General features: G+C 36.9%; 1 protein-coding gene across 2 annotated transcripts in view; it reads right to left on the bottom strand.

Annotated features, from left to right (window-relative positions):
* Positions 1 to 1,336: 1,336 nt before the first annotated feature.
* The window catches only part of LOC134542463 (thiamine transporter 1-like), a 30,261-nt gene continuing 10,139 nt past the window's right edge, over positions 1,337 to 21,458 (bottom strand). For both annotated transcript variants that reach the window (XM_063386764.1, XM_063386763.1), the window contains 6 exons: positions 17,802 to 18,015; positions 16,284 to 16,519; positions 14,414 to 14,519; positions 9,998 to 10,190; positions 4,964 to 5,105; positions 1,337 to 2,696 (listed from right to left, as the gene is read on the bottom strand). In XM_063386764.1, the coding sequence (XP_063242834.1) occupies positions 2,589 to 2,696; positions 4,964 to 5,105; positions 9,998 to 10,190; positions 14,414 to 14,519; positions 16,284 to 16,519; positions 17,802 to 18,015 (999 nt within the window). In that variant the 3' untranslated portion in view covers positions 1,337 to 2,588. The remainder of the gene's footprint in view (positions 2,697 to 4,963; positions 5,106 to 9,997; positions 10,191 to 14,413; positions 14,520 to 16,283; positions 16,520 to 17,801; positions 18,016 to 21,458) is intronic.

Genomic DNA, 21,458 nt, shown 5'->3' with positions numbered 1-21,458 from the left:
GGATTTTACCACTTCGCTACCGTGCTCTAAAATAATAGTGTAAAACATTCTCCGATGAACTTACCTTAAAAATGTTTCTGCCACAACAAACAATGTTCTGTTCTTAACAAGTTTTGTGTACATATTTATTGTTTACTAGCTGACCCGGCAGACTTCGTACTGCCTAATTAAATTGCAATGAAGTCCTGTCAAAATGATTTGTAATGTGACATGTTTTTGTTCCTACATATTTTATAGTCGGGGCAAAAAATTCTCCTGAACAGAACCGTCACCCTGGTGATAGGGTGTTGTGAATAAGAAATATAATTAAATATAATAAATAAATATAATTAAATTAAAAAAAATAAGTAATCTCTTTATTGTTAATCATGTGAAACATAATAATTTTTATTTTCATTGTAGTGCATGATTAGATCGGTAATTAGCTTGGTTTGTAGCATTTCGGGTTCTTCTACCTAAATTGATTCGTCTAATAGGAGGCATATCTATATTATAGATTATTTTGTCACATGCAATAATCTCACACGCCAAATTCCTTTTCTTTTTTTTTCTCACTTTTTTGGCATTACTTTTTAAAAAAATGCTATTTATAACATTTTAACTCCATAACTCCCTATCATTTTTCGTTCTGCCACAAATATTTTCAACAAATATTAACTTAAAGTAATATCACGTGCATCAAATGGCGCGCAAGTCTTCGTAACTATCATCAACGGTACAACGTTTTACTCCCGTGATATTGCACTAAGCGAATATCTGTTGAAAATATTTGTTGGCAGAACAACAAATTAAAAGAACATATCTAGTGTTATACAACCCTCTTGACTTGACCGTTTCGCAGATGTCCTGCCGTGTAGGGGCAAAATCGTTAGGTAGGGGTAACCTACCATAATAAAAAGAAAATTATTTTTTAACTTAAAAAATTTACCGATCATTTATTTTACTATTATTACAGAGGTAATAAAGTGCAAATTGACTCTTTGACGTTAGGAACATACCTACATCGTTTAAACAACAATGAGTGCTTTTTTAGTTTGAAAACGTTTGTATGGGAAAAAGAAAAGGGCTGGTTTTAGGGTTTTACCGGCAATTATTCGAATTTTTCTCGCCGTAAAAACCATCTTTGAACTTCAACAAACATTTTAAAAAAAAATTGGCCAAATTGGTCCAGGCGTTGTTGAGTTATGCGCTTACCAACACATTTTGCGATTCATTTTTATATTATAGATATGATAAAAACTTGCACCTGGAATACCTTTATAAGTAATTTAAATTTCTTATGTGTCCTAAATAAAATTTAAGTATAAACTAAACTAATAGAAAATAAAACACACTGTTAGGTTACATATTTTATTAAAAAGTAAAAAATAAAATCTTTTAAAACAAATTACATTTCATAAAATCTAGAAAATATTAATACATTAATTTGGGCATGAGCAGTAAATTAACATTTTTGTTAAAATTAACTGAACATATTTGGTAATCTGTGGCATAGTCAGGATAAAACAGTTGTATTCACTTAGAAGTAGAAAAATAGGAGCTTTTAAAAAATTCCCATAACTCTGCATTGCTTTTGTATAGCATGTGGGAACATTTTATGTGAGTTCAGCTTGTTAATTAAAAGGAAATTCTGTTTCAATAGTAGAAAGTTTAACTAACTTGTTTCCAGTCAACCAAATGAGTTTGTGTGTGTGCTTGCGTGCACGCGTAAGTTACATTTTCTTACCCTTAATGGTGTACAAAAATAACTCTCAACTGAAAGCAAATTCTTCTTAGTGCACCCATGTTGTTGCCATTTGTATAAAGGAATTTTGATAACTCAATATCTCTGTCCATAATTTTATAAACCTTTTATATCGCATTGTATCACATCAGGAGCAAGAACATGCTGTGCTAAGATCTACATCACTGCCTAGATACCTAGGGTGTAAAAAAATAAGTCAAAGGCAGGTCTTATGTTGTATGATTGTGATCAAAAAAGCATTATTTTATGATTACAGTTGTTCTGAACCACTCATGATCTGATGGTCATAAGTTATGAGACATACTGAGGACAGGAAACAGGTGAACTTAATGAAGGTTTTTAATGATACCTGTGGTTTCACACACTTTGTTATAAACTTTTACTGAAATATTTGTCTACTGATAAAAAAAATACACTTGATAAGCTGCCAGAAACACAAGCCATCGAAAAAACTTAAACATATTTCTTCAACTATTTTAATGTCAAGTAGCTTTTCATGAGCCATCACTAGACTAAACTGTTGGAAGCCTGTTAATATTTCCATTCTTTAAAATACACAGCGTTTCTCAATTCACTAAAAAAAAAATATACTGTGTTAATAAATGGATACTCAATGTAGTGATAATATTTTGTCACATGACTAATACTTAATATATTATTAGTGCTTCTGTCTCCTTGCAGCTAACATTTACTTCATCATTTCAGTCTTTCTGTATAATAATTCTGCAACCAAATTCTTTTATTCTGTTGTCACAAAACACATACTGTAGCATGCTGCAATGTATTAATGCTTCTATTCAGCTCGGCTGTGCATGTGTTCGTATGAGATCGTGGACAAGCGTTGTCAGCAGGTCACAGTGTACTTGTAGTCCTTCATGAACAGCGCTGTGAAGAAAGCGATGATGGTATACACCAAGCCCAGCACGGTGTGGTACCCGGCATACACAGCAAACTGTGCACACAAAGAAGAAAATTATGTCATGCATCAAGTTCTTAAGATTGTCAGACAAGAAAAAAAAATTGTTTTAAAATAAAATAATATGTTTTAAGCTCCTAAAAAATTGTGGTAATTTTTTTTAACTTAAAAGCTTAATCAGGCATGTATCTGTGTTAGTGAGACGGGATGACAAGTGCGAATCTCGCTGGTGGTTCTAGTGCAGCATCAACTCTTAAGCGCAAGGCCCTGAAATGGCGCGCAGTCATCTCGTCATGCATCGGGCAACTGTGAGAATTGGGCAGTAACCATGACATTACATGGCGAAGAAATGAAGATAAAAGTGACAAGTCCCTTGAGTGCTTTCAAAAATCTGTACTTTGTGTTTCATGGCTCAAAAATTATTTTTAAAATTATGTAAGTACTCCACTCAGATATCTTGAGCAGTTTTAAAATCACATGGTTTTTTTCTGAAGCTCTGCAAACTGTTTGTATGCCTAGATAGGCGGGGCCCTTATGTAATAATTTCTGCATGAGCAAGTCAAGCTTTGTGGTAAGAGCTTGGTTGCCAAATTTAATTTTTGCATATAGATTATTTTGGTTGGGAACAAAATGGGAGTGGGTAAATATAACAAGCAATCAGTTCTTCTTTCGAAAATATTTTCAAGGACCATCTAGGACCCTCATGAAAGAGTGAAACCAAAATTCACATATCACAGGCACAGTGACTATTCTATGGGAGGGATGATGCGAGAGATTGCCCCTCCCCATCCCAAAACTACCCCCAAAACTAAAAATAACTGGAGGTAGGAAAAGTACTTTCAAAAACCTTAGAAATGTGTTAACCCTCCGTCACACTTTCACATTTCCTAATATAAATCTTAGTATTTATTATTCAAACTAGCTATTTTTAAAATTCGATAGATAAAATATGATATTATAATAGTACCTAAAATATTATAATATTAAAATTAACAAATTTTACTATCATAGCAGTAAAGGATGATGTCAAATAGAATGAATACCATGAACCACACATTAAAATTCTGGATAAATACAATTCATCACTTTCATATAAATCAAATACTTCAGTGTATGAATAGACTAAAAGGGTTAAAATAATTAGCTTTTGATTTTCAAAATGTCTAATTTCTGATTCCCCATTTAACTGGGAAGAATAAAGAGTTGCAACTCAATTATATAACTAACGCTCTTATTTTCTATGGAAATCAGGGAACTGTGTGGTATTTATAAGCAACCTAACAACATAACAGTTGTTAAATTTTCGAAAGAAAAATGTTGGCAACGTTTTCTTGTGGTCGTTCGTTGCTGTGAATACTTACCATATGTGTTTAGGATTATATATTTTGCATTACAGAACAACCAAAACACTATGCTAAAATGGTTTATGTTTTTTCATTAATTAAAAACTGCGTAGTCGCAAAGTATGATTGTTAAAACCATAACTTCAGTTTTAATTGAAAAAATAAACACTTGCACACTTCTGCACATGTGCATGTGGCAGTCATGTTTATTTCATTGCTTCAAATATAATTCATCATTTGCAAAAATTATTTCGAAGTATAATATTTTCAATTATACTCAATACACAACTCTGTTAATACAACATTATATTTATATTGACCTAATAATATTTGTAGAATTACTTTTTGAAGTGAAACTTCTTTAGCTGTGATGAGAGTAAAATTTCAACACCAAATTTTAATGCAACATATTGGCAGAATTGTTTGATGAAACAGTAACATGCACAATTATTCTTGATGGTGTATTTCAACAGTGAGTAATATTTATTTTTAATTAATCATTTTTGAGTGATCAATAATTATTGATATCCTGAGCAGTTATTTTGAAGTGAGTAATAATTTTGTATTCATGCTTATTTATTTATTTTAATTTTAATCAAATTTCTAGTAAAGACAAAAGAAGGTTAGGATTCTTAAATACTAAGAAGAGAAATTAAAGCAAAAATTCCCTCCAGAGTGTTATTTTTAGAAAACTGTCTCTTTCTCTCTCTGCCGTTTCATCCCTTATAATAGATATTCTTATGAGTCAAGGTTTGAATTGTCAAAGAAATTTTACTTCTATAACATGTAGATACTGAGTTGCACATGCTCTTTTTTTTATTTAAGTTATTATATTTAAGATAATTCTATGTTTTCTTGATATTTAAAACTTAATTTTTTATTTTACATTTCTCAACCGCACAGTTTTCCTAGTGGTCATATTCCGCCTGTTCAGTTGCGCCCCCCTGGGCACGCTCTCACCTGGGCCCTGACGGGCAGCGCCAGGCCCGCCGGGCTCTGCACGGCCATGGCTATCACCGACTGGATGACGAGGGCCAGGAAGGTGTTGACACCGAACACCAGGCCGTAGCTGTCGTCCGTGATGTTCCTGGCCACCTCGGACCTGAAACATTAATGTAAAACGTTTCTGGCGCGAAAAGGGCGGAGAATAAGTTACGGACTGTGCAGAAAACTTGTCGGGCTCCGATGTCTTGAGCGGGCCACACGTGGTAGCGTGCGGCCATTTTGTAGTGATAGGCGGGTCGCTGCGGTAGGGAACCGCCTGCGCCTGACTGGCTGGCATCTAATAAGGGAGTTTTTGGGCAGAGGGCAACACAACGGGGTTTGAGCTTATTGTTGTGCCTACACCGCACCAAGGGCCATATTCACAAGAAAATGGTGTTCTTTCAAGTATGTATTATTTTGATTACGTCCCTACCAAATATTTACAACAAAACCCAACAGGATTCCCAGTGTATTTTCTTGTTGTGTGACAGATATGATTTAAGTGTATTTTATTGTATTCTGTTGGTTTCTGTTGTAAACACAACGGCTTTATTGGGTTTCAGTGGTTCCTGAAGGGAAAAATTGGCTCATAAATTAAAAAAATATATATCAGTGTATTCTTTGGGGATGAGAGAAAAATCACTTATATCACGCGTACTGGTTTACATGCGTGTTTTTTAATTTTGTTTTTACAAAATGGGCAGTATTTTAATAAAATTCCTTGTCGAAAATTCTTTTTCGCTTTTATCGGAGTTGTTTCATTATATAGTTTAAAAATTTTTTCTGAAAATGGAATGATTCGATAGTCGACTTAGCTGCTCCGGCAGCGCAACCTAGCCGTAGGTGCGGAAAATGTGTGATTCGTGTTTCAGATATTTAGTTGGGGGAAAAAATTGCGTATATTTATCACGTGCTTTATTATTTTTAAGCACTCTGCGTTAAATATCGTGTACGAGTTTCCTACTGCTCGTTACCAAGGTCAGATGTTAGATCTTTGGCGAGTACTGAAAGCCTAGTTTACATTGTTATTATAATTAACCACATGGTCAAGAGATTGACACAAAGTGCCAACGAAAAGAGACTCAGTCTTTTGATCGAAACTCTTTATATCATATTCATTAGCCACAGTATTTTCTTTAATATTTACTCTCTTCAGGGGCGTATCCTGACAAATTTGGAGACGCATGCAATATAGAATACATCCAACACCTCCCCCCCCCCCCCCCGGAAGAAGGGGGGTCCGGGGGCCCTCTCCCGGAAAATTTTGGTTTTCAGGGAGCAAAATGGTGCTGTTTAGGCAGTTTTTTTAAAAAATAATTAAACATAAAACTGGTAACAACATTAAAAATTTTGTGATAAACTTAGAGAGAAGAATTAACTTTTTAACGATTTCTAACTTTTCATCAAATGAACATGATTAAAAAGGTTTATTAAAAATAGTCTCTACGACGTCATTTTTACAGTTATTCATCTTGCAAAACTACAATTTTACAACAAACTTAATTGTAAACTTATCACTAAATCACTAACCATCACACAATCTACTCCTGTTCATGCTGAATAAAATGTCTCCTTCAAGCACCTGCAACCTCCCCGTGACACATAAGCTTAGCACAAGCTGCGACAAGCACCCACGCCGCACGCGTTAAGATTGCAGTGAAAAGGAAAAATAGTAAAATTAAGAGTTGAATTACAACTAAATGTGTCTACGAATGTTATATAATTCTAACCCAAACATTTAATTTAAAAAAAAAAACCGACTGAACAGACACTAAATGGACTCGTTCGCGGCCGCGCTGTGTTACTGATCAGTGAATGCAGAAGCAACTAGTGCATGAATGCGACCCCGTCTTCGCGAGAGTTGATAGTGACGTCACATCTGGAGAGTAGAGATGAGCGGTATTACCGATAACCGGTAAAAATAACGGTTACGAAAAAATAACAGTTACGTTACGTTCCTGGATCTCTGATAACCGGTTACCAAGAACGAAAGAATATAAACTGAGCGTGGTTGAGCACATCGCCCGATCTAGCGTCGAAATACAATACTATGATTCTAACTTTTGTGAAGTAGCTAGCAAGGTGGTGGCTAGATGTCGTCATATGTGCATTTATTTTGCGTAAAACCTACTGAAACGAAGTTTTTTCATATTAAGAGTTATGATGATTGGACATAATAACACTAATCACAGTTTTGTTTATTAATTTACGATCCCATGTCGAGTAATCAAAACTTATTTGCTGTAATTAATTACGAATAGTTAAAAGTCTTTCTTGGAAAACGTTCATATAAAGATCTCATACCGTTATATCGATTATAACGAAAATGTCGATACCATATTTTACCTAACAGTTCTCGGTATTTAATAACCGTTTAGCTTTTAGAAGTTCTTGGGAATTGTTGAACATACACAGTCCTTGCTATCGATAGTATCGATTTTCAGACAGCTACAAGTATTTTAATTAAACTGTCTAATAGACATTATCTATTTACAGGTGCTCCCCCTTCACATTTCTCGTTTATACAATATTCGTTTAGCAGTTTATTTTTTATCTTCTTCAAATAGTTAAGTTCCAGTTACAAACTGCCTTCAGTTTTTTTTAAAGTATTATTATTTTCGGTAATGTACTAACGTGATGTTTTAAAGAGCTTTTGAGACAAGCATAAGTTGTGTTACAAAAGTACAACAAATAATTTACAAAAACACTATCGTCTGAAACATCTCGTAATTTTACCAGTGAGCAGACCTACTTCAACTACCAGCACTGAAAATGTAACAATTATTAATCCAGCGAATGTAAGTAATAATTATTTTTGAAATTAAAATTACAAGTGTTAGATTCCAGTGTTATAAACCGAACAGAGCTATCTGCTATTATTTGAAGTAAACATTTTTGTTTTGTACTCGCAATCTCATAAACAGTTTTAATTTCGAGATCGACAGATCAGTTCTCGATTCGCGATCGACCGAAACAGTTCTCTATTCGTGATCGAGAGAAACAGTTATTTATTCCCAATAGTCCGTAAGAGTTCTTTATTCGCGATCCACCGAAACAGTTCTTATTTCCCGATAGCCCGAAACAGTTCTTTATTCCCGATAGCCCGAACCAGTTCTTTATTCCCGATAGCCCGAAACAGTTCTTTATTCGCGATCCATCGAAACAGTTATTTATTCCCAATAGCCCGAAAGAGTTCTTTATTCGCGATCCACCGAAACAGTTCTTATTTCCCGATAGCCCGAAATAGTTCTTTATTCGCGATCGACGGAGTTATCTGCTCGCGGTCGACATTTTAACCAATTCTTGATTATCTAACACTATTAGGAAGTGGCAGGTAGGTTAAAATAAAGCATATACACATCAAATTTTAGCGAAATATGAGCTAAATTTTTTTAAAGGTTTCAATCATTGTCACTCTGACAATGCTTCATAATCATGCAAATAATCAATGTGTTTGAATCAAATTGTATATAATTTCATATACAATCGTAACTAAAATTATCATTAAAAAAATAAAATTACCATAATTTGATGGATTAGTGTGGGATGAAAGACAGAATATTACGTATAATAACTGGTAACGATAACCATTTAAATAACCGGTTATTGAGATGGAACCGTAACTGCCATTACCGGTATTGAAAAGTAACGATTTCACACATCTCTACTGGAGAGTGGCTGTTGAGAACACCACAGCGCCGTACCGCGGCAATCTGAGGAACTATTACAAGTATCATTCACGCTGTAGTCAATAGGTAGCGCTAATGCATTTGTTTGCCACACGTCGCACAAATCGTGAACGGAACGAGATTAGATATAAAGAAAAGGGAATAACTTAAGCAGAAAACAATTACAGAACTAAACAGCGAGATAGTGATCAATGCCACAATGCCCATAAAATATTAATTTCATTTAGAGCATGCACTGCATGCATTGCATTCATGGAGAATACGCCCCTGACTCTCTTGCCTTTCCCGGGACTCGAACCCAAAAAACCCTCGCTCCGTAATTCGGTGTACTTCCGACTAAGGTACAGAGGTCGTCTCACCAGACACAGAATACGTCAGTAGAGATGTCGAGAGAAGCTTAAAGACTCGGGGGCAAATAGTTTTGTCGGGCCTTCTCCCCATTACTGAAGGCTCGGTCTCGCACGCCACGTTGATTACATTGTTTCTACTTTTTTTGAAGACTTTTTCTAAAAATGTGAACTCGATACCTCCCTTACATCTGTTGTTCTGCAACAAATATTTCCAACAGATAGTGTAATATCATGGGTGTAAAAAGCCGCGTGATATTACACTAAGTGAATATCTGTTGATCGTCATTTTATAACACAGCCAGTGACATTAGCATTTTGCCGTTATTATATATTTTGTGGCCAACAACGGTTCCCATGAGCACGATCGATAAAACGACATTTCGCCCGTACCCAATCAGTCTGTTTGTGCCTTTTTGATGGGAACAGATCTCAGTTCCCGAAAGGTTGTAACCTAACTGTTTTTATCTGTGCTGCCATCGTCGTGTGTCAGAAAACGCGTTTAATTTCATAGCGTCGGTGTGTTACAAAGATTATTTGTTAAGTATCATCAATGAGTTCCTCTGTCTATCGCTGTGTTATCCAAAGTTGTTGTTTGTATTTAATGTATTTTTTTTGTAGCACTGTCTTGTTATCAGCCCACTGTGTTTGTCTTTGCTGTGATATCGCTCTGACTAATTCATTCACTGGAATTCTCTGTGCTGTCTTTACATTTAACATCGGTTGATTTCGACTTGTTTTCTATGTGTTTTTGTATTCGTCTTTATTTTTCCGTTCTTTGAGTTGTCCCTATGACAAACAGTACAAACTAGCAATGGTGTATGTACAAAAAAGATTTCATTTCATTTTCCCCATTACAAGAATCAGTCAAAGAACTAATATTTGAGGGTGGCTGTATTTACAAAATATATTGTGTATGCCAAGAAACTTGTTTAAAAAAAATTTTTTTGGTGCGAAGTTGGCGTTAGACTCACGTGGCGATGGTGATGACTAAGTGGTAGGACACCACGAAGGCAACATAGCAGATGTAGGACGACGTGAGGGAGCTGGTGATGGACGAAACGTACAGCAGAAACCCGTGCAGCAAGGAGCAGACCCCCAGCAGCAGGTCCGCCCTTTGATACCAACCTCCGCCCAGCCAGCCGCAAGACAGCGAGACCACGGCACCTGCACAGCACGTAACAACACCACCTTATCGAGCTTCGCAACCTTCACTCTTAAACAAATTATTTTAAAATTGAATTTTGGTGGGTACAATCATAGCTCTCTGAGTCATTTCGTGAATGGAACGGAAATGCGTAACTACGTTGCTGCCATCTGTGCCGAATGGCGCGAACCAAAGTTCGTAAAGCCAAAGGGAAACTTTATAGTATTAACTGTGTAATGAATTCTAACAAGATGGGCAGTATTTTAATAAAACTCCTTGTGAAAAATCGGGCACAAAGCCGGGTTTTAGTATTTTTTCAAGGCTTTTTCGGTTTTACCGGAGCCTTTTCATTATACCGACAGTTTAAAACTTCGCTCTGGAAATCGAATGATTTGATAGTCGACGTAGCTCCTCCGGTATCAAATGCCAGTGACGGGTGTGGAATCTACGTGTGATTCGCGTCAATAAATGTAGTTGAACACCATTTACGTATATTTATCACATTCGGAAATTTTTTAAGAATTCTACGCTAAAAAATTTCACATCGAAGTTTCTTATAAAAGTGTATTTGTAACATGAGAAAACATGAATTTGCTTGTTACTGAGTTTTAATGATACACATCTCTGGCGAGTACTGAAATATTCGCTCACTTTTTTTTTATGTACACATTAAATGAGTATGATGATCTGTTGATATGAAGCGAAATTGTTGAATGATTTCTTGATCAAATAGAATAGCAGGTACTGCTCTCTAGATGCTGTTTCAGATCTAAATGATGAACATAACATGTATTGGGGAACATGAAGTTTTTTATCGATGCTTCAATACTTTAAGTAAATGGCGCACTGTTATGAATACGCAAGTAGTATGTTTTGGTATGTCCTGACGCAGGCGCCAGGCGCGTGGAGGTGGTAGAGTCAATGACCGACCGACCTCTGACTTCACGGTGGCCATCTTGGACTCAAAAATTCCTCAAAATGACTCAAAAATGACTCAAAAATTCCCGTTTTGAGGAAAAATTTCCCGTTTTCGAGGGAAAAAATCCCGTTTCGAGGGAAAAAAATTCAATTTTAGCCCTTATAAATATCAGCGGCTAGAAGTGTCCATATTGTGGCTTAAGCATCCATGTTTACAGGCTCTGATAAACCTCTGATGTCATCTAGGATTATGACGTAACCGTTGCAATTTCTGTTACGCCCGCCATCATTAAAATCTTTATTTATTATCCGATTTTAATGATAAAAAAATTTAAATTTATAAAAAAAATTAATTTAATAAAATTTTAATAAAAATATTTAAAAAATACCTTTACGACATGAAGCTCGGAGTCCTCGGTTCGAACTCAGTGAGGGCAAAATAAAAATAAAAATAAAAATGGCGACCGATCCTTCCCTCATGGTAGCTGCAGGCAGTCTGACCCCCACCACTTTTTTCATAGCATATATATCGTTACCTAGTATTATGTGATGTCCACCATATTGAAAATCCGTAATTTTAATGGTAGAAAATCGGAAAAAAATTAAAAACTAATAAAAAAATATATTAATTAAAATTTCATAAAAAATCTTTAAAACAATCGTTGCACTTTTCGTTAAGTATGCCATCTTGGAAAATCGTAATTATTTAGATAGAAATTCGGAAAAAATCCAAACTTCATCAAAAAATTCACTCATTAAATAAATCATTGATTAAATCGATTCCTGTTCTTGGTTCGATCCCTGGACGATGCAAAAAAATTAATTTTATGTAAAAATAATAATTTTAATATATCATGATCAAAGTCCTAAAAGATACTTAAAATCATCTACTACCATAATCCTATAAACCATTACGACCGCCATCTTAGATATTTGTATTTATTGACTTATAAATTCAGGAAAAATTCAAAAATATACCAAAAAATCACACATTAGTTTACATATTGAATCGATACTTTGTTCGATATATGGACGAAGCTAAAAATAAATTTAATTTAAATACCAGAAAAGTGTCAGGTTTGAGAAATAAAACACCGCAAATTCTTTTACAAACATAATATTTATTACATAATTTCTATTCTACTACAGGATCACTTGCGAAAGCCAGCAATCTTATAAGCATTTAGCCCTGCATAGGCGTGAAATGACTAATTCTAAGTTCCAATTGGTCTATACTAGACAGAGACCAACCAGAACCTATACTGACATAGTCCTCCTCTTCTTGACAGAGTTTCTGGATACCGTGTTTTACAGTTTGCTTCACATCGTCAGAACTGTAAATTACTGCAGCCGATGTCTTGAATGCACACTTCTTCACATTGTCATCGAACTACCTGCAGAATTTTCGACTCCTCGCTTTAGATTGGAGTCTCGAAAGCGTACAAGCAAAAAAAAAAAAAAAAAACAGATGCGCAGCAACCGATTTCTATGGCATCTGGACATGGAACTAAACCTAAGACTGTAATCGGTGCCCTACAGGTGAATTATAATGGCTTCTACTTGGCGCAGTCTGCATTTCGTGGAACCCTGAAAGACTACTATTATATAAATACGCTTAGTGAGTCGAAAGACATTTGTAATTTTCTTGGCGATATCAGACAGAACATAATCAATTAGCTTACTGATGACGTAGCAACAAACGGACCTTTGAAATATAACTTGTGGTTGGTCTGTATATATGGAAAGCCATATCCGTTCGATGATAAAGTGAAGAAGTGTGCATTCAAGACATCGGCTGCAGTAATTTACATTTCTGATGATATGAAGCAAACTGTTAAACACGGTATCCAGAAACTCTGTCAAGAAGAGGAGGACTATGTCAGTAAAGGTGCTGGTTGGTCTCTGTCTAGTATAAACCAATTGGAGCTAAGAACTAGTCATTTCACGCCTATGCAGGGATAAATTTTTATAAGATTGCTGGCTTTCGCAAGTGATCCTGTAGTAGAATATAAATTATGTAATAAATATTATGTTTGTAAAAGAATTTGCGGAGTTTTATTTCTCGAACCTGACACTTTTCTGGTATTTAAATTAAATTTATTTTTAACTTCGTCCATAGATCGAACCAAGTATCGATTCAATATGTAAAATAATGTGTGATTTTTTCGGTTAATTTTGGAATTTTTCCTTAATTTATTAGTTAATAAATACAAATATCTAGGATGGCGGTCGTAATGGTTTACATATAGGATTATGGTAGTAGATGATATTAAGTCTCTTTTAGGACTTTGATTATGATTATTGAAATTATTATTTTTTACATAAAATTATTTTTTTTGCATCGTACAGGGATCGAACCAAGAACAGGAATCGATATAATCAATAATTACTTTAATGAGTGATTTTTTGATGAATTTTTTTTTTCCAGAAAATCTATCTAAAAAATTACGATTTTCCAAGATGGCAGACGTAACGAAAAGTGCAAAGAAGGTTTTAAAGATTTTTTTATTTAATTTTAATTAATAATTTTTTATTAATTTTTAAATTTTTTTTCCGATTTTCTACCATTAAAATTACGGATTTTCAAGATGGTGGACATGACATCATACTAGGTGACGATATATATGATATAAAAAATTTTTGGGGTTCAGTCTGCCTGCAGTCACCATGAGGGAAGGATCGGTCGTCATTTTTATTTTTATTTTGCCCTCACCGGGTTCAAACCGATGTCTCCGAGCTTCATGTCGTAAAGTTATGTTTTTAAAATATTTTTATTATAATTTTATTAAATTATTATTTTTATAAATTTAAAATTTTTTTCATTAAAATCGGACAATAAATAAAGATTTTAAAGATGGCGAACATAATGGAAATTGCAACAGTGACATCATAATCTTAGATTACGTCAGAGGCTTATCGGAGCCTGTAGATATGGATGCATAAGCCTAAATATAGACATTTCTAGCTGCTGGTATTTTTAAGGACTAAAATGGGAAATTTTTCCTCAAAACGTGAATTTTTGAGTCATTTTTGAGGAGTTTTGTGGAATTTTTGAGTCCAAGATGGCCGCCGTGACGTCAGAGGTCGGTCAGTCATTGACCCCACCACTAACACGCGCCTGGCGCCTGCGCCAGGACATACCAAAACATACTACTTACACAAATCAGTTTACGTCACGTAGCTGATGCCCTCAAAATATGTTCTGTTAATTATATTTTGCAAATTTAGGTTCAACATAAATATTTTCGCCTTCAAAAAATTAACGAACCATTTAATGGTTATTTACGCCCCTTGACCTGATATTACACACCGCGACGATACATACCTGCAGTAGTTCCCAAGGCTTCTGCGACGCCATTATATAGGCTTGTGTAGGTCTCATTGGTTTCCTGGGTCATCACTTTCCAGAGAACCTTGCAGTACGTCGTCAGCTGCGGACACGATCACGACCAGATGAAATCACTCACTGCAAAACGGAGTGTGTCTGATGCCAGCCAGACGTTTGGTGAATTTACTCAAAATTTCAGAACTAGATCCTGAAGACTTTGCTAACACAGGTGCATTTAACACGAGCATGTAACTAACTATAAAATTTTCATGATACAATTCCAGGACTTAACCTTTTGAGACTATTCGTCTACTGAAGTGGACAATGATATGTGGAGTTTATCAAACTTGTTTGGATTAAGGTCCAAGGGTGTATCCAGGATTGACTTCTGGGTGGGGCACCGATAGTCTGGACCTGGTATAATACACGTTTATTATTACTTCATAAGTTGTATTATCCAGTGAAAATTTTACCCTTCTGGGGAAGGGGGGACGGCATGTGCCCTCGTGACTCCTCCCCCCTTTAATCCGCCACTGGGTGTACCTACATTCTAGATGATATCTCACTTTATGGTCATGAGTAGTATATAAAAGGGGCTCCTGGCACATGGGTCTGGGTCGAGGAGCTTGAGCCAACTAGTTCCTTCAAGCGCAGAGATTGTCGTGAGGCGCTAGGTGGGATCGCAGACCGAATTCCATGACATCACCGCAGCCATCTTGGATGACCTTGACATTGAACTTGACCTCGGCCGCCATCTTGTATTCTAGAATTTTCTACCATTTAGTTTTTTCCAGCATTTTGGATTCTAGTACATTCTGACCTTTATATTCTAAAACGTAGCAATTTCCGTTACCCCCGCCATCTGCACTAACATCCGCCCACCTTTGCAATTTTTGTTACGGCCGCCATCTTGAAAATCTGTAAGTTTAATGCTAGAAATTGAGGGAAAATTAATAAAAAAATAATTAATACAATTTTAATAACTATAACTTTCACCATTTTTAAATACACCCTTGAAACCCAGTTAATAAATTAGAGCGAAAGGCGCGTCCTTCACCACACCAAAAATGAGTAATGAACATTTTTTATTTTTTTTATTTTTAGTCCTGCTTGACCATTCGGGGCCACACTGTACTCCGCATTACGCTTAATGATGGATCACGATGGCTGAATGGTCATATCGTTCGCCATCCATTAACCATCAAAGCGAACCTGTATATCGATTTACCCCGATTTTTTTTCACAAGTCGGAACCTTGGCCGGACATTGCCGCGAAGTTGTGGGTTTTCCTCGGGGTACTGATGAATACGAGCGCTGCTCCGTTCACGTTGTTTCTCCCCTCATCGTCGCCGACGAGACTCCCGATTCACTCGTCCATGACTTATAGTGAACAGAGAGGGGGTCGAAGTTAATGTTATAAGAATACATTTTGACTAAACCTGGGCATTGTAACGGGGAGGGCCAGAGGCTCTCCCCCGGAACTATTTTTTCAAAAAGATGATGCTTGAAAACTTATATATATATATATATATATATATATATATATATATATATATATATATAGAGCTGATCACCCTTCAATGCTTCTTAGAAATTCATAGAAAAAATTTTCCACCAACGAAAGGTACCTATATATTTACGCTACGTTAAACTGCTTATGGTTTTTCTCTCAGTTTGCACATTCAGTCACCTAAAATTGAGCCGTACCTGACTCATTTAAAGCGAGTTACATTATTATTGAGAAAAAAAAATTGTGGTTCTGTAAAAAAAAAGAAGGGGGGTGAGGGTTAATACATCACCCTGCCCCTTGATGAGAGACAACTAAGAAGTCGCTCCTGGAAGGGTGGATGACAGAGCTCAGCCGCACCTGGAAGAAGCCGCACATGGTGAAGGCCCACCACATGGACCACTTGAGCACGTAGCTGCTGGTGAAGGCGGCCTGGAAGTCGGCCCACAGCAGGCGGAGCCCCTCCGAGCACGGCCCGCTTGTGCGGCCGGGCGGCGGGCCCGCCTTGGTCGCGGCCCCGGAGCTCCTGCGGTTGAAGTACAGGCTCCTGGCGGCGCGCGGGAGCAGGCACGCGCACGCGGCGGCCCCCACCTCACCTGCGCACGGCAGCACCCTTCCCCAAGGCCCGTTCCACAGAGGAGGACCTCCCGTCTGCTGCTTCCACAATGCACGGCCAGGATTTACACGTGTCATCAATTAAACGACAAAATAATATAAGATCACTAAATATTCTCGCATTTGGAACAACTTTTATCGTATTTGTAACAGCACGTGGCTACCAACACAGCCAGGTACTCGGCTCCTATTGGTCGCGCGGAGCAACGTAAACAGAAGAATGTTAAGCACCACATTGTAAGGTACCAGGTTTACAAACTTCGCATGATTCAAACACGCAACGCAAGTATTGTTCAATTTCTAACTTTCTTGCATTTTGGCTTGCCTTTCCGATGGCCATATTTGAAGAGACGTGTTCCGAAAACTTTCAAAGATGAAGACGTTAGAAGGCCACGATGTTTTTTTGTATTTTATGCATGTTCACACTTGTTAAATTTTCACACAGTGAAAGAAAATAACACTTTTAAATCAAATTGTTGACGATTTCTTTTGTTTTCATGATAAAAACTTAATTATCTAAGTAAGCCTGGTATAGAAATTGGTTTTCTACGGGTTTACAATTTTAATTATTATGTTTGGTGAAGTATTGAGACTTGCATGCTTCAGAAACGACTGTTATTTTCTTGTGTTGGTTACGTGTGGCCCCGACTTCTACCTACTAAGATTAATTTTTTCCCCTACAAATAAGCTGTTCTCCGAAATAAAACTATGTAGTCGATAAAACAAAACCTATCGTATTCCGTCAAGTCGTTCCGATTATAGGCCTATATATATTTTAATTCTCATTATTCATGCAGGATGCGACCTTTACTATCCTCTAAACCCTGTTGCCACCATAGGCAAAGAACATACCACAACCAACCATCCACTCTGTTATATGCCAACCTGCTGGTTGCTAGTGTATTTGACTGACTCTAAATGTGTGCGCCATGCTCGCAGCCTGTTTCCCCAAGAACGTGTCCACTCAGCCAGTGGAGTGATGCACTGGAATTTAAAATTTTCACGCCTCTGTACTAGGTGAGTATGTTTCCGGGCGTATGTTCCCAACAAATGCGCTTGTTTTGGGATTCACTACGGCTCATTAAATTTATTCCTGTATGAATTCCTTTTATCGGCATGATATCCGTTGATATTGTGGTTAGTGAAACAATATTAAATATTATTCAAGGATTTCGGAAAAGGCATAACGTTGCATAGGATGGGTGCGGAAATGATGGAAAACGGCAAGGGCCAAAGAAGGAGGTATTTCTCAGGACGACTCACATGCCAGGGTGATGTAGAACAGGTGGTAGGGCCTCGCCCCAGTGGTGGAGATGAGCGCCTGCGCCAGGAATCCAGACAGGGCGCGCCCCAGCAAGAGGGCTGTGCGGGTCAGGCTGGTGATCTTCTGGTAGTGGGCCTTGTCCAGCCTCGTGTACATGTAGGTGGAGTAGGCCACTTCGCTCGCCATGAAAATCCCGTGCGTGCACTGCGCCAGCTGCAACGGCAGGTGACCAGACCCTTAGGCTAGTTTCACACGATACGATTTCTACCGTACGGTTTTTTCCGTGCGGGAACCGAAAGACCAAACTTGTATTAGGTTTAATACAGTTTTTTCCGTACGGTTCGCTCGAGGTGGGAGCGCTCGCCGTTAACTCAGTTCAGTTGGTTAGAACAAGCCGTCATGGACCGCATATCTCTAATTGCTCTGTGGTTGTATCGCAAAAGGAGGAAACAGCAACGTGATCGGAAAGTTTGGGTTCATCCACTACTCTTAAGTCTTGATGAATTCGGGGCTTTCGAAGTTCTTTTAGAGGAGTTGAAAAGTGAAGGAACACAATTTTTCAATTATTTCAGAATGAGTGTAGCTTCCTTCGAAGAGCTCTATGCTAAACTGAAGGATACGTTGCAGAAACAAAATACGACGATGCGAAACTGCACACATCCAAAGGAAATGATTGCCTTAACTCTGAGGTAAGAATACATCTGTCTTCCTACACGCACTGCTTACAAAAATTGTTTTATTGTAATGTCTTCCTACACACACTGGTAACAAATAACATTGTACTGTTTTCACATTTTTTTTTTACATTTTAACTGAATTATTTTTATATCATTGATTAAACAGGAGTAAATTTTATTAAAGATTAAGAAGAATAACAACAATTATACCTAATAATAATAAAAAAGAAAATAGTTTTGCGTGATGTTTTCTAAGAAGTTGTGAAGTCCAAATCAGAATACTCGGGCGAGGAAGCTTCAAGGGGCGACTGAAGAGACCGGGGCAGAGAATTTGCTGTAGACGCATGAGAGAATGACTGTTGCTGTCCTGAGTAATGGGGCACTGGTGCTGGATTGTAAGGTTGGGGAAAATGTTGATTTTGAAAAGGCGCAGTAGTTAGGCATGGAAGTTTCAGAAGTTCATTGGAAAACATGAGGGATGGATTTTTTCTTCTTAGTTTGATTCCACGAATCACATTCAATACACTTACTTGCATGTGAAGTGTCTCCTAAGGTCTGAAATCGGCTGTTGTAGGCAATAAACCTTTGAAAAACGATAAATGAGCATTTTCTTTTTCCTGTAGCACTGCCAATATTTTTTGATTAACCTCATCCAACTTACGTTTTTTTTAAAGGATTTGTAGAGCACTGTGAGGTGTAAGGAGCAGGAAACTGAGAATTTCCATCTTGAGTAGGTTCAGTATTTTCGGGGGGAGGTCGAGTATCTTCTGTTCACTTTCCTGGAATATTTTGTCCCAAGAATCGTAGAGGGACTTATCCCATATCACAGGATGGGCCTCTACACACGAAAACAACAATTCGTCGTTTTGAACTATATGCAAATCCATGGCTCCACGTCAGACCAGTACCTGCACTACTCGAGTACTGAGTTCCGTACGGGGAAAACCCGATGGTGTGACAGCTTGCATTCCTTTCTTACTCCCACCACTGTCATTCGAACCGAACAGGACGATTAAGTTCCGAAAGAATCATCCGGTTGCTTTTCGCTCCCGTACGGCAACCGGAAACGTCTGAAAGGTGGCATTCATGTCAACATGTCACTGGCCTTTCAGTTCCCGCACGGAAAAAACCGTACGGTAGAAATCGTATCGTGTGAAACTAGCCTTAGCTGGGGTCCTTCAATTGACTAGCAGTCAGTAGAGCGAAGGTCATTTCTCCGGAACGTCGGAGGAACGACTATATGACACTGCTGTGCCATCATTCGGTCGTCCTTCCTCATTATGCACAATTGATTTGCATACAAAAAACACTTTAGGCATATTAAGTATACTTTCGCTGTAGGCTTCTTTTGGGTAGGCTTTAAAAAGTACTGTCACACGTTCATTTTTTATTAGCATGTGCATAACCAGGCGAAAGACTAAATGTGCAGATTTACATGGCTATTAATTTAAAATTTACGAATATTAATAAGCTTTAATTTGTATGTGTGCTGTCAGCCTAGCTGTATGCATTCCGAAAAAAAATTGCATGTTTATTAATTGCTAGTGCACAGGAAGAAAACTTAAAATTTTTAATAAAAACGTTTTAAAATAAATATGAATGTTCTTTAATACTTCTGACATCACACCTTATTCTTAACCAATATAATAATTTTGCTTCTTATTTTTGAATATCTAAACCTGTGGTTGAATTTTGCCCCAAAGCATGCAATAACCTAATCAATGCACAAAAATAATGATTTATGGCTTATGCCATCCCTGGTTAAGTTGTCTCGCCCCATTAGCATATTCACGATGCGAAGTGGAGCAGTAGTAAGATACTAAACTCACATTCCGGAAGTAATGGATTCAGAATGCAAAATTTAAAGGCATTTTGTCGCAAGTTTTTCTGCTTCCTATAGTCCACAAAAGCTGCGGTTGCAATTATTGTACAGGGAGCGATAAATACTGCACAAAGAAAATAGGGTATCTTGATGTACCATATGAGGCAATGCATGGGTTATTTTTTACTTGAGAAAATGCACTAGCTATTACATAACCAATAGATCATATATGAAAGAAGTTAGGGAGTGGTTGTGTAGAATTTTTGCCATGATAATAATTGAAGTCAATAATGTGAACGATCCTCCAAATAAGTAAAATTTAATTTAATAAACTTTAAAACTAATTCATTACTGATGATTATGTTGTCAACGCCGTTGCTTAGCAATAATCACTTCCTGATGACTTTCTGAACAATTTTTTTTTGCATTAGCCTTTATACAGCAAAGGCTTGTTTTGCTAACCGGAGTGACTTAAACTTTAGAACATACACCCACTCCATCGACTAAAATCTCAATGCATTAGATACCCTACAATTTTGTGGTATACATTACTAATGAGCTGGCCTCCTAACATCTGAGAGTTTTTCTCCTTGAATTAGTGGACAATCGCATCGTTACTTTGCCAAGTGCTAGGTGCCCTTTATCCCACGATTAAGCTTTATAAATCGGCATGCATATACCATTATATTTGAGTCAACGATGGATACGGAATGCATCACAAGCGGCAGCCAACTGTCTGTTCATCACTTCTGCTGTCTATTAATTTAAACTTAGTACATTCTAGTAGCTTAATTATAATGCGAAATGGATGAGTTCCTAGTTAATTACAGTTAATGTGATCATTTAAAATTTTCTTAAGCGTTTTATTTAGTTCAAGAATGTTTTAACATATGAAACTATGTACTTGTTTTTATGTGTTGCCAGTTGTAATACATGCTGTTCTTACATTTGAATGTTAGACAACTGTGATAGGGGTGACTATCTCATATGCACTATATTTATCGCTAGAGACCTGCAAAATTCGCATTATTATTTTACAACAGCCCAGGCAAACTATTATAAGTTTTAAAAAATCTGTAATTGGCGCATTTGTTTTTTCAATCTTCCTGAGAGACTAGAAACCAATCACAAAATTCAAAAAAGAAGAAAACAGTCCC

This window comes from Bacillus rossius, assembly GCF_032445375.1.
Source record: "Bacillus rossius redtenbacheri isolate Brsri chromosome 4 unlocalized genomic scaffold, Brsri_v3 Brsri_v3_scf4_2, whole genome shotgun sequence".
NCBI classification, from domain to species: domain Eukaryota; kingdom Metazoa; phylum Arthropoda; class Insecta; order Phasmatodea; family Bacillidae; genus Bacillus; species Bacillus rossius.
Note: the sequence above shows the minus strand (reverse complement) of the source record. Positions and strands in the feature narration are given on the sequence as shown.